Below are 12095 nucleotides of genomic sequence, written 5' to 3'. Positions count from 1 at the left end.
GCCACCAGCCCAGCTAATTTTTTAATTTTTAGTAAAGATAGGGTTATATCATGTTGGCTAGGCTGGTCTCGAACTCCTGACCTCGTGTGATCCTCCCACCTCAGCCTCCCAAAATGCTGGGATTACAGACGTGAGCCACTGCACCCCACCTTGCCTTCACTTCTTACGAGACAAATAGGCTGGCGAGGACCTGAGCTTAAATCCAGCACTTCGCAGCCTGTGTCACCTCTGACTAGTCACTTGATCTCCCTAGCCCTCTGAATCCTCACCTATAAAATCAAGATAACAATCCCTTCCTCAAAGGGTTAGTGCAACAACAAATGGCAAACTGTTTTAAAAACCCTAAAGTGCCAGGCATGGTGGCTCATGCCTGTAATCCCAGCACTTTGGGAGGGCGAGGCAGGCAGATCACCTGAGGTCAGGAGTTCCAGATCAGCCTGACCAACGTGGTGAAACTCCATCTCTACCAAAAATACAAAAATTAGCTGGGCATAGTGCCTGTAATCCCAGCTACTCGGGAGGCTGAGGCAGGAGAATAGCTTGGAACCTGGCAGACGGAGGTTGCAGTGAACCGAGATCACGCCATTGCACTCCAGCCTGGGCAACAAGAGTGAAACTCGGTCTCAAAAAAAAAAAAAAAAGAAAGAAAAGAAAAAGAAAAATCCTGAAACTCTCACTATACAAAGCAAGTCTATAGTTCCTACTCCCTAACCTGTGCACCCCCTGTCCTCCTTCATCACACCACATGCTCACACCCTGGCAGGGTCACCGTCACCCACCCACACACCCACATCCTATTCACATATGCATCTTCACAGGCACACATGCCAGAAACACACACTTTCTCACACAGCCACTGTTAGTCTACATAGTGCCTTCTTGCAAATTAGGAAAAGATATCCCTTCTCACCCTGGCACCTGGATTCCAGCCCCCACACACCCTTCACTCAGGTGCCCTGCAAAGGTACACAGTAGCCCCATGCACACACGTACACGTTCCCTGTCTGTGCTGCTGCTGCGTCCTAACTTTTCGCCCACACTGGGCACTGGGCTGACAGTGCTTGCAGCTGAGCTCCCTGCCAAGTCCCTACCCAGAGACCTTGGAACTTGGAGCTGTCCTTAAAGGATGGGGAAGAGGCAGCCAGGGAACATCCATTTGGTTTATGTGGTACACGCAGACCTGTCCACAGGTGTGCAATGGGCTCAGGTGCTCACACTGTGTCCATGTGGGTGACTTGCCTCCTCTGTGGCCTCTGACTCCCAAAGGGAACTTCTACTTCCTGGAGGGCTCCATCGATGCCCTACTCTGTGGGAACAGCAGTGATGCTGGGTGAGTGATGCTAAGGGATGCAGAAAATGCGCTCCAGGGGTCTTGGAAGGTGGGAGCTGATTGAGACAAGGACCTGGGGTGGATGGGAGTGCAGGGAAACCTATGGGTATGGATGGAATTCTTTTCTGTTTGGGGGACACAGGCAGAACTGACAGATTTTCTTTCCCTTGGGGCCCCCATCTGTCCCCAGCTGGAGTGCTCCTCCCACCCTAAACCTAGCCCCCTGTCCTATCCCTAGGCACTGCCCCGAGGGTTATGAGTGCATCAAGACCGGGCGGAACCCCAACTATGGCTACACCAGCTACGACACCTTCAGCTGGGCCTTCCTGGCTCTCTTCCGCCTCATGACACAGGACTATTGGGAGAACCTCTTCCAGCTGGTACAACTGCCCCAACCCTGCCTCCCAACCCTACAGCCACTCCCCCACCATCCCTGCAGCCTCTTCAGGGCCTGATGGGGCCTACCGCAGGATGGCCAACCCCTCAACTGGGCCATCTCCTCATGGACTCCCACAGTGCCCTTATAGGAGCTTGCGCTCTCTGAAACTGGACACCTGCCCCGAGCCAAGCCATGGCTTTAATTCTTTCCACACCTTGGTTTTCAGAGACGGGGTCTGGGCCTAGCACAGGCACAAACCCAGGAACCCTTAGGCCTCACAAGAATCAGTAGGGCAGCTTAGAAATTCAGTGCTGCCTGCCAGGCGCGGGGGCTCACGCCTGAATCCCAGCATTTGGGGAGGCAGAGGTGGATCACAAGGTCAGGAGTTCGAGACCAGCCTGGCCAACATAGTGAAACCCCCGTCTCTACTAAAAATACAAAAATGAGCTGAGTATGGTGGCACGCACCTATGGTCCCAGCTCCTCAGGAGGCTGAGCAGGGAGAATTGCTTGAACCCAGGAGGTGGAGGTGGCAGTGAGCTGAGACCATGCCACTGCACTCCAGCCTGGGTGACAGAGTGAAACTCTGTCTCAAAAAAAAGAAAGAAAGAAATTCAGTGCTGCCCATATTTTATTTGGCTTCTGCTGTTTGCGGGGAAGGTAGGCTAAGTCTGGAAGGACAGTGCCTTCTGATGCCTGATAATGTTTCTAACATTGATGGTGTTGATAACAATAACAAAAATAATAACAGCTACTGGCCGGGTGCAGTGGCTCATGCCTGTAATCCTAGCACACTGGGAGGCTGAGGCAGGCAGATCACTTGAGGTCAGAAGTTTGAGACCAGCCTGGCCAACATGGCAAAACTCATCTCTACAAAAAATGCAAAATTAGCCAGGTTTGGTGGCAAACACTTGTAATTCCAGCTATGCGGGAGACTGAGGAAGGAGAATCACTTCAACCTGGGAGGTGGAGGTTGCAGTGAGCCGAGATCGCACCACTGCACTCCAGCCTGGGCAACAGAGCGAGACTATGTCTAAAAAAAGAAAATTGATTAAACAATAATAATAATAGCTATTATTTGTTGAGTTCTTACTAGGTGCCAGGCACTGTGGCAAAGCTAGAATTTAAGCTGACCCCAAACCCATGTTCACCAATTTTCTGTCCTGGCTGTCTGATATCAGGATGCCTGGCTTTTGTCCTCCTCCAAGCCAGAAGACCAAAAACCCTTGAGTCCCAAGTAGATATTTCGAAGTTCCCCAGAACATGGCTCAGCATGCCAATGACAGCCATCAATTCCCCAGGCTCTGTGAGGGAGGGGCTCTGCTTACCCATCTGGGCAATGGATGTATGGAAAGGGGCAGTGGGTCAAAGGAGGTGGATGTCATAGGACCCCTCCACTCCCTCTCCCTCTGCTCCCAGACCCTTCGAGCAGCTGGCAAGACCTACATGATCTTCTTCGTGGTCATCATCTTCCTGGGCTCTTTCTACCTCATCAATCTGATCCTGGCCGTGGTAGCCATGGCATATGCCGAGCAGAATGAGGCCACCCTGGCCGAGGATAAGGAGAAAGAGGAGGAGTTTCAGCAGATGCTCGAGAAGTTCAAAAAGCACCAGGAGGAGCTGGAGAAGGTCTGGACTCAGGGAAGGGAGATCGAGGACCCAGGGCTCTACCTTCCCTCAGCCGGGGCTGCCACTGGCTTCTCCCTGGGGGGCTGAGGGTGAGGGAGGGCACGGGGGTAGGGGTTTTGAGGCAGAAGAAGCAGAAGGCCCTGGGCTGGGAGTTTTGCTGGTGGCAGGGAGGTGGGGGGATCCAAGCAGTAGAAAAAGCATTTCTCTGCTCTGTGCCTCAGTTTCCCTGTCTATAACAAGGAATCTGGAGTAGCTAAACTTGAAATATTCTTCCAGCTCAAATATTTCTGGTTTTGTGTTGCTTTCTGGGTAGTGGAAGAGTCCATACTGAGGGAGGGGTAGGTCCCGAGGAAGCCCCAGGGAGTGGCTGACCATTTTCTCATTCTGTCAACAAGTGGAGGGTTAGTAGGAGCATCAGAGTCAAGGGTCTTCAGGGCAGAGGGTCCTCAGTCACTTTGGTTCCTACCCTGTCACCCCCACCACCACGGAGGTTGGTCCCTCCCCCACCTGCACTAAGTTTGACATAGGCCAGGAAGAGGGGCTGCCACCCTGAAGGACTCTGGAAGAAGCTCTGAGGGTCAATTAGTCCATCCCTCTGGCTCAGAGCTGGACTTCCTGCCCGTCACTCTTGCTGGTCTACAGGCCAAGGCCACCCAAGCTCTGGAAGGTAGGGAGGCAGATGGGGACCCAGCCCATGGCAAAGACTGCAATGGCAGCCTGGACGCATCGCCAGGGCAGAAGGGAGCCCCAAGGCAGAGCGGCAGCGGAGACAGCGGCATCTCTGATGCCATGGAAGGTGAGTGCCTTGTGCCCCCCTGCCCACTTAGGTAGGGTGGAGCCTGGCTGGACTGGATTCAGGAGGACAGGGATGCCATGGAAAGTGAGTGCCCTGTGCCCCCTCTACCCATTCAGGCCCCTGAGGTCAGGGTGGGGCCTGCCTGGACCAGCTTCAGGACAGTAACTTAATATTGGCATAGAAGAAACGGCTGTGATAAATATAGTCCTGTCTTAACCTGGCCCAGTTCTAGCTGCAAGGCCAGGCTGCTGTGGGAACTGGGGACTTCCGGGAGGGCCTTGGGGGCTGCCCAATGGGAAGCACAGGCTAATAATACTAACCAGAAGGCCCAATGTTCCGGAAATTGGACATCCTGCTCCTCAAGTGTTCTCTGGGTAAAAGTTAAAGGCCGAAAGTCAAATTCTGCCCAAGAAGAGTGATAGACTCCCCAGTCCCTGTGTCACTTGCCGAATCTCGGAAGAATAAGGATGTTGTGATGAGAGAGGGTGAATAGACACAACACAACAGATGGATGGATAGATGGACGGACAGACAGACGGATGGATGGATGGATGGATGGATGGATGGATGGATGGATGGATGGTTGGATGGATGGATGGATGGATGGATGGATGGATGGATGGATGGACGGATGGATGGGTGGGTGGATGGATGGATGAGAGGGAGGGAAGTGAGGAGGCAGGAGGGAAGGAGGAAGCACAGGAAAGAGGGACAATAGAATAAAGGAATTCTGACGCAGAGAGATCTGGTTCCCTCCTCAGGTCGGCTTGCCTTGCGCCAGGGAGTTGGGGGCCTGCAAGATTTTGCAGATCTCTAGAGGTCACCATGTCACCTGACCTTGTATGACAGGTATCCAGGTGCCCATATGCCCTGCCAGAGGGTGCCCAGGGAATGCTGGGGGAGGAGGCCTCTCCACCCTGCCGTTCCCGGGACCACTGTGAGAAGTTTTGGGCCTTAGATATTGTTTGGGCACCTGCAGAAGCACAGGGTAGGGGTGGAGGTGCAGACTGGGGAGGCTTTGAGAGAGACTCAGTGTGCTAATTGCTGGGTGTGGGGGGGAGATTCAGCCACCCTCCCCGGTATGAATCCAGGGTCTCCATGGGGCTGCCACCCACTCCAGTCCCTTTTCTTCTGTCTTTGAAATGGGAGGCACTGATTATATTTACCTGGAGGCACTGATTATATTTACCTGCCGTGATGAGTAAGTGAGATCATGCCTGGGCCAAGGACACTCCGCATGTGTCCCCACCGTGCCCCAGATTTCCACACAGCCAGACAGCCTGCCAACGCCAGGAGGAGGAGGAGCAGCTTCGTCCCACGGTCCTTACAAAGCACTCATGGCTTTGGGGTGGCAAGAACAGGGGATGTTTCTTGAAGGCCACTCTGGTGGGAAAGGATGGACCAGCTGGGGACACTTTGGAGGGGCCGGTATTACCGACAGTGCATCCCCAAGGGATCTGTCTGCACAGAGTGGCACCAGCCAGCAGCTCGTGGGGCTGGAACCCAAGCCCCTGCAGTGGCCTCCCACCTGCCCCTGAGAACTCAGATCCAGACAGATTAGGGCATCTCACAGGCCAGGCTCACAGCCCTGGGCCTCTGGCAGCGGGTGGGCGTCCTGTCCCCCTCCCTGAGGGGTGGGACTTTGTGGGGTGAGCCAAGAGGGCGGGGCTTGAGGCAGGGCATTGAAAGGCGGGGCTTGGGGAAAGGTTTGCTGAGCAGGTGGGCTTGTGAGTTACTGTACTATGGGGCGGGGCTTCGGGAGGAGGTGGGGCTTCCTCAGGAGTGGCTAATGTGGGCGGGGTTTAGAGGGGCCAGACAAGAGGATGCGCTGTGTGAGGCGGAGGAACTTTGAGTCGGGGGTGGGGCTTTGAGGAGGCGGGGATATGGGGGCGGAGCCGTGGGCGGAGTTTAGAGAGGTGTGTCCGGAGGGTGATGCAGTGAGTGATGGTGGAGCTTGAAGTAGGGGGCTGGGCTCTGAGGACGCGGGGGTTCCAGGGGTGGGGCTGTAGGCGGGGGTTAGAGGGCGGGGTCTGGAGGGTGCTCACTGAGGAGCTTGGAGCTCAGAGGGAGGGGCTTTGGGGTGAAGCCATGTGGGGCGGAGGTTACAGGGAGGTGACAGTAGGGGTGACACAAGAGGCGGTGGAACTTGGAATAGGCCTTGCTAGAGGGTTGAGATGTGGAGCGCTAAGGGGCGGGGCTTGGTAGGTGGAACCGGGGCACGCGAGGGGAGAATCCTCACTAGGTACCTGCTACCACCCCTCTCCCAGAACTGGAAGAGGCCCACCAGAAGTGCCCACCATGGTGGTACAAGTGCGCCCACAAAGTGCTCATATGGGACTGCTGCGCCCCGTGGATGAAGTTCAAGAACATCATCCACCTGATCGTCATGGACCCGTTCGTGGACCTGGGCATCACCATCTGCATCGTGCTCAACACCCTCTTCATGGCCATGGAACATTACCCCATGACGGAGCACTTTGACCACGTGCTCACTGTGGGCAACCTGGTAGGGAGGGGCGGGGGAGAGGAATCATTCATAGGCAGGATGGGAGGGGGTGGGGCCCAGTGGAGCTTTCTGGCTGTGTGGAAATATGGGGCATGGTGGAGGACACATACGAACAGCTGGGATGATTTTCCCAGCATATGGGGGGCATTAGTTGATGTGGGGGGGTACTTGGGGTGATCTGTGGCACACAGAACTGGGGTTTCAGGACATTTGGGGGCAGGGAGATGGGGGCGAGGCGCTGGGCTTCTTAAGGTTGGATTATTGGGGATCTGGGATCCAGACCATGCCCTGGAAGCAGGGGTAAGGAAATGGGAGTGTGGAGATAGGGTTGAAGGGGCTAGCTGACAAGTCTGTCCACTTCCGGAAGTTGTCATGGGCCTGAAAGGAGGCAAGGGATCTGGCAATGGGACCAGTGGGCTCCAGGGCCTACTCCCCCAGCCCTCACCTATTTCTCCAGCGTGGGGCCAGGCTTCTCCTCTCTCCAGCCCTTTCCTGCTCCACTATTGTTGACACCGCTGATCCACCCGCTTATCCAAGCCCATTAGGAGCATTATCACCTCATTGCCAGCCCCAGAGGAGCCTGACAAAGGGAAAAGCCGCCTCCTCCTCTAGCCCTGCCCCACCCTTCCCAATTCTCTTTGCAATTTTTCTGGGACGGCAAATGGGCGAGATGCTCCCCAACCCTGAAGGTTAAGGGAAGCCAGGGAGAGTAAGATTTGGGGTCTGGGACAGAACCGGGGCTGGGTGGGTGGCACAAGCATCAAACCCTGGGCTCCCCAGCCTTCAAGGCAGGCACCTCTGTCCCATAGAGGTGCCGAGGCAGCTGTGGCCAGGCCAGGCTGGAGGGGCAAGGGCATGCTCTGGACTCATGGCACAGCTGCTGGGATGTGCGTGATGGATCGGGTCCGCCTGCGTGCCCAGCCCCTGCCCACACTATGCTGCTGTCTTGGCACCTGCTGTGGCCAGGAACAGCCTCTGGGAGGGGCTCAGCATGTGCCTGGGCAGGCTGTGGACCCAGGGCAGCTGGTGCCCGGCAGGAGGGGAGCCGTGCCCAGGGAGCTTTCAGGGACTGTGCAATCCTCAGACCCCATATCCAGGGTTAGCAGGGGCAGCTCTGGTCGTCGTCTCATTGATTTTGCTCCTTTTGGTCCCTGCCCTAGACCTTTGAGTCTGCCAAGATTTTCAGGATCCTGGGACTGGTCCCTGTGGATAGGCTGTAGGCATAGAGGCAGGATGCTGAACTGAGCACCTGAGGCTTGAGATGTGGCTCGTTCCCATGTGGGTGCTGTGATGCCAGCTAGCTGCCCAGCTAGCTGAGCCTCAACTGCTCATGCATGGAATGTGTGTGAGAATCCCTCCCAATGTTGTAGAGATCAGGATGCCAATGAGGTCACAAAGTGAACCACAGAGCGCCCTGCAAATGTTGAATATTATGACAAGGTTGGGACTCCAAGTAGTGAATTGCCTTGCCCACTGTCACGAGGCCAGAAATGGATGGGAACGGGTTTCAGAGTTGTACCCACCTCAGCCCTATGGCTTGATCTTTGCCTCCATCACTCACTTATACACACATGGGCCATGCGTGCCACTCCTGCTCCTCTCAGGGCTCTGGACCCCTTCCCCTCAGCCCCCGCAGCCTCTGCCAGAAGGTGGGAGTTGGGTGGGAGACTCCCAGGGCCCTGGGCTCCCCGAGGCTCTGTGACAGGGCCTCATCCCACTCCCTAGGTCTTCACAGGCATCTTCACAGCAGAGATGGTTCTGAAGCTGATCGCAATGGACCCCTATGAGTATTTCCAGCAGGGCTGGAATATCTTCGACAGCATCATCGTCACCCTCAGCCTGGTAGAGCTAGGCCTGGCCAACGTACAGGGACTGTCTGTGCTCCGCTCCTTCCGTCTGGTACTCGAAAGCCCTGGGGCCAGGGGCTGGGATGGGGCTGGGCTGAGGAGACTAAGGAGGGTGGGCACAGGGATGGGAGAAGAAGCCCCAGGAAGCCAGAGGGCTGAAAACGAGGTCCCCTCTGCCTTGTGCACACCTGTTACCTATCAGAAGCTTTCTTACCTGTAAAACAGGGAAAAGAAGAGCCCTGTCTTCTTTCGTAGGGCTGCTGGGGGGACCAAAGTGACCTCTGTCACATTGCCAGCCCCAGAGGAGCCTGACAAAGGGAAAAGCCACCTCCTCCTCCAGTCCTGCCCCACCCTTCCCAATTCCCTTTGCAATTTTCCCGGGACGACAAATGGGCAAGATGCTCCCCAACACTGTGTTTGATTCCTTAATGACCTTAAGCAGCAGTGGAGCAGAAACTCCAGCCCCATACTACAGACCTGAAAGTGGAGGTGTAGGATTGGAACCTCTGAATTTGTCTTTCCACCACCCCATAAGGAGCACTATTATTCTTTTTAAAACTGTATCGGTTGGACATGGTGGCTCACGCCTAATCCCAACACTTTGGGAAGCCAAGGCGGGTGGATCACCTGAGGTCAGGAGTTCAAGACCAGCCTGGCCAACATGGTGAAACTCCATCTCTACTAAAAACACAAAAATTAGCTGGGCATGGTGGCGAGTGCCTGTAATTCCAGCCACTTAGGAGGCTGAGGCAGGAGAATTGCTTGAACCCGGGAGGCAGAGGTTGCAGTGAGCCGAGATCATGCCACAGCACTCCAGCCTAGGTGACAGATTGAGACTCTGTCTCAAAAAAAAAAAAAACCTTTATCAAGTGACCTTTTCATGCATGCACAAAAGTGTAGAGAAAGTATAATGAACCTCCATGTACCTATGTACCCAGCTTCAACAACTGTCAGCATTCTATAATTCCTGTTGCATCTGTTCCCCAATTTTTATTGTGAAAGCAAATCCCAACATATAATTTCACTTGTAAATACTTTGGTCTGTGTTTTTTTTAAGACAAGGCCTCTCTGTCACCCAGGCTGGAGTGCAGTGGCACAATCACTGCTCACTGCAGCCTTGACCTCCCCAGGCTCAGGTGATTCTCCCACCTCAGCCTCCTGCATAGCTGGGACCACCACATGGTGGCTCAGACCACCACGCCTAGCTAATTTTTTGTATTTTTTGTAGGACAGAGTTTCGCCATGTTGCCCAGGCTGGTCTCCAACTCCTAGGCTCAAGTGATGCACCTTCTTCGGCCTCCCAAAGTGCTGGGATTACAGGTGTGAGCCACTGCTCCCGGCCATAGTCTGTATCTTTAACAGATAAGGACTTGTTTTTTTCTTTTCTTTTCTTTTCTTTTTTTTTTTGAAATGGATTCTCGCTCTGTAGCCCAGGCTGGAGTGCAGTGGCACAATCTTCTCTCACTGCAACCTCTGCCTCCCAGGCTGAAGCGATTCTCCTGCCTCAGCCTCCTGAGTAACTGGGATTACAGGCACCCACCACCACACCCAGCTAATTTTTTGTATTTTTAGTAGAAACAGGATTTCACCATGTTGGTCAAGCTGGTTTCCAACTCCTGAGCTCAAGTGATCCGCCCGCCTCGGCTTCCCAAAGTGCTGGGATTACAGGCGTGAGCCACCGAGCCCCGCCCGAACTTGTTTTCTTTTTAACGCATGAAGGGCCTGAGGTGGTAAAATGAGTGTTCCCATTTAACAGAAGGGCAAACTGAGGACTCAGATCGTGCAGGGGGCTGGAGATTCAAGCTACTCGACACTGTTCTTTCTCCTAAGGCTGGGGCTGCCTTGGGTGGTGGTCCCTGGGCTTCATTCACCCTTGCCCTCCCCTGCCCGGCAGCTGCGGGTCTTCAAGCTGGCCAAGTCATGGCCGACGCTGAACATGCTCATCAAGATCATTGGCAACTCTGTGGGGGCGCTGGGCAACCTGACGCTGGTGCTGGCCATCATCGTGTTCATCTTCGCTGTGGTGGGCATGCAGCTGTTTGGCAAGAGCTACAAGGATTGCGTGTGCAAGATCGCCTTGGACTGCAGCCTGCCTCGCTGGCACATGTATGATTTCTTCCACTCCTTCCTCATCGTCTTCCGCATCCTGTGCGGGGAGTGGATCGAGACCATGTGGGACTGCATGGAGGTGGCTGGCCAAGCCATGTGCCTCACCGTCTTCCTCATGGTCATGGTCATCGGCAACCTCGTGGTGAGTGAGGCTGGCTGGGTGGCCCCTGCCCTCGCCCGGGAAGCATACAAGATGTGCCTGATGTTTCACTGTTTTCTATCTCCCCAACACATCCTCTCCAAAATGGCAATTTTATGTGGTTTAACCCAGTAGTTCTCAAATTTTAACCTGTGTAAGAATCACCTAGGAGTTACTTAAAACATAGATCCCTGGCCCCACCCACAGAGTGTCTGATTCAGCGGCTCTGGGCCTAGGCCTGGGGATCTGTATTTCTGACAAGCTCTGAGGTGATGCTGATCAGTGGATGCTGATGCTGGTTCTGGGACCATGCTGTGAGTAGCACTGTTGGAACCTAGTGTTTTGAGTAAAGCAACATGATAATGAGTCAGACAGATCCACATTCCAGTCCCAGCTCCTTTGCCATCATCTGTGTGACCTTGAGCTAATTGCTGCTTTCTAGTCAGGCTGGGTTCTCTGTCAGATAGAAGAAAAACAACAGGGACTTCATAGGGTCACTGCAAAGATGATGCCATAGTGTGTACAAAGGCACAGTGTTGTGGGGGAACCTGGGCCTCCTGGCCTCCTCCCACCCTCTTGACCTCCTCTGCTCCAGGGCCTACGGTCCAGGCTCCAAAAAAGAGAATCAGGCTGGATGTGGTGGCTCATGTCCATAGCCCCAGCACTTTAGAAGGCCGAGGCCAGGAGTTCAAGACCAGCCTGGGCAACATAGCAAGACACCTCATCTCTGCAAAAAATGGAAAAATGAAAAAAATTAGCTAGGCATGGTGGCACACACCAAACCCAGCTACTTGGGAGGCTGAGGCAGGAAGATGGTTTGAGCCCTGGACTTCAAAACTGTAGTGAGCTATGATCCCACCACTGTACTCCAGCCTGAGAGGCAGAGCAAGACCCCATCTCTAGAAAACATAAAAGAAACAGGTGAAGATATTGGGAAAATGCAGATGGCATAAACTGCGTCTCTTCTGCCGCTTGCTGTGGCTCAGGACTTGGCATGCGGGGCTGGTGCAGAGGAAGGGGCCGGGAGGTGACAGCCAGGGTGTAGGGCCATGGTCCAGCTGGCCAGCATTTCTGTGGCTAGGGACCCTGCAGGTGACCCTGACTCCTCCCATTCTTGGGGTGGTAGTGGAGGTCACTCCTGCCAGAGCCCTACAATACTGTGCCCAGCTGCCCCCTGCAGTGGCTGGTGCTTCCCTGGGCAACAGGGACTGGGAAGACGCCTGTCCCCATGTTCCCCAAAGACCTATGGAATCCCTGAGCTGCAGGGACAGCACTTCTCGGATATTGCTGATCTCCGGCTGGGGGCAGCACTGAGAGGGGGAAGGGGGTGTCACCTTGGCTGCAGAATAAGACCATGCTGC

At 54.6% G+C, this 12095-nt stretch overlaps 1 protein-coding gene across 3 annotated transcripts in view; it reads left to right on the top strand.

The window, feature by feature from the left end:
• Window positions 1-12095, top strand: part of SCN4A (sodium voltage-gated channel alpha subunit 4) — a 59897-nt gene that overhangs the window by 30448 nt on the left and 17354 nt on the right. For all 3 annotated transcript variants that reach the window (XM_031657679.1, XM_031657680.1, XM_031657678.1), the window contains 7 exons: window positions 1267-1330; window positions 1569-1710; window positions 3128-3337; window positions 3980-4133; window positions 6401-6639; window positions 8365-8538; window positions 10381-10737. In XM_031657679.1, the coding sequence (XP_031513539.1) occupies window positions 1267-1330; window positions 1569-1710; window positions 3128-3337; window positions 3980-4133; window positions 6401-6639; window positions 8365-8538; window positions 10381-10737 (1340 nt within the window). The remainder of the gene's footprint in view (window positions 1-1266; window positions 1331-1568; window positions 1711-3127; window positions 3338-3979; window positions 4134-6400; window positions 6640-8364; window positions 8539-10380; window positions 10738-12095) is intronic.

The sequence above is a fragment of the Papio anubis genome, chromosome 17 (assembly GCF_008728515.1).
Source record: "Papio anubis isolate 15944 chromosome 17, Panubis1.0, whole genome shotgun sequence".
Lineage (NCBI taxonomy): Eukaryota > Metazoa > Chordata > Mammalia > Primates > Cercopithecidae > Papio > Papio anubis.
This window is presented reverse-complemented; position numbering and strand designations above follow the sequence as displayed.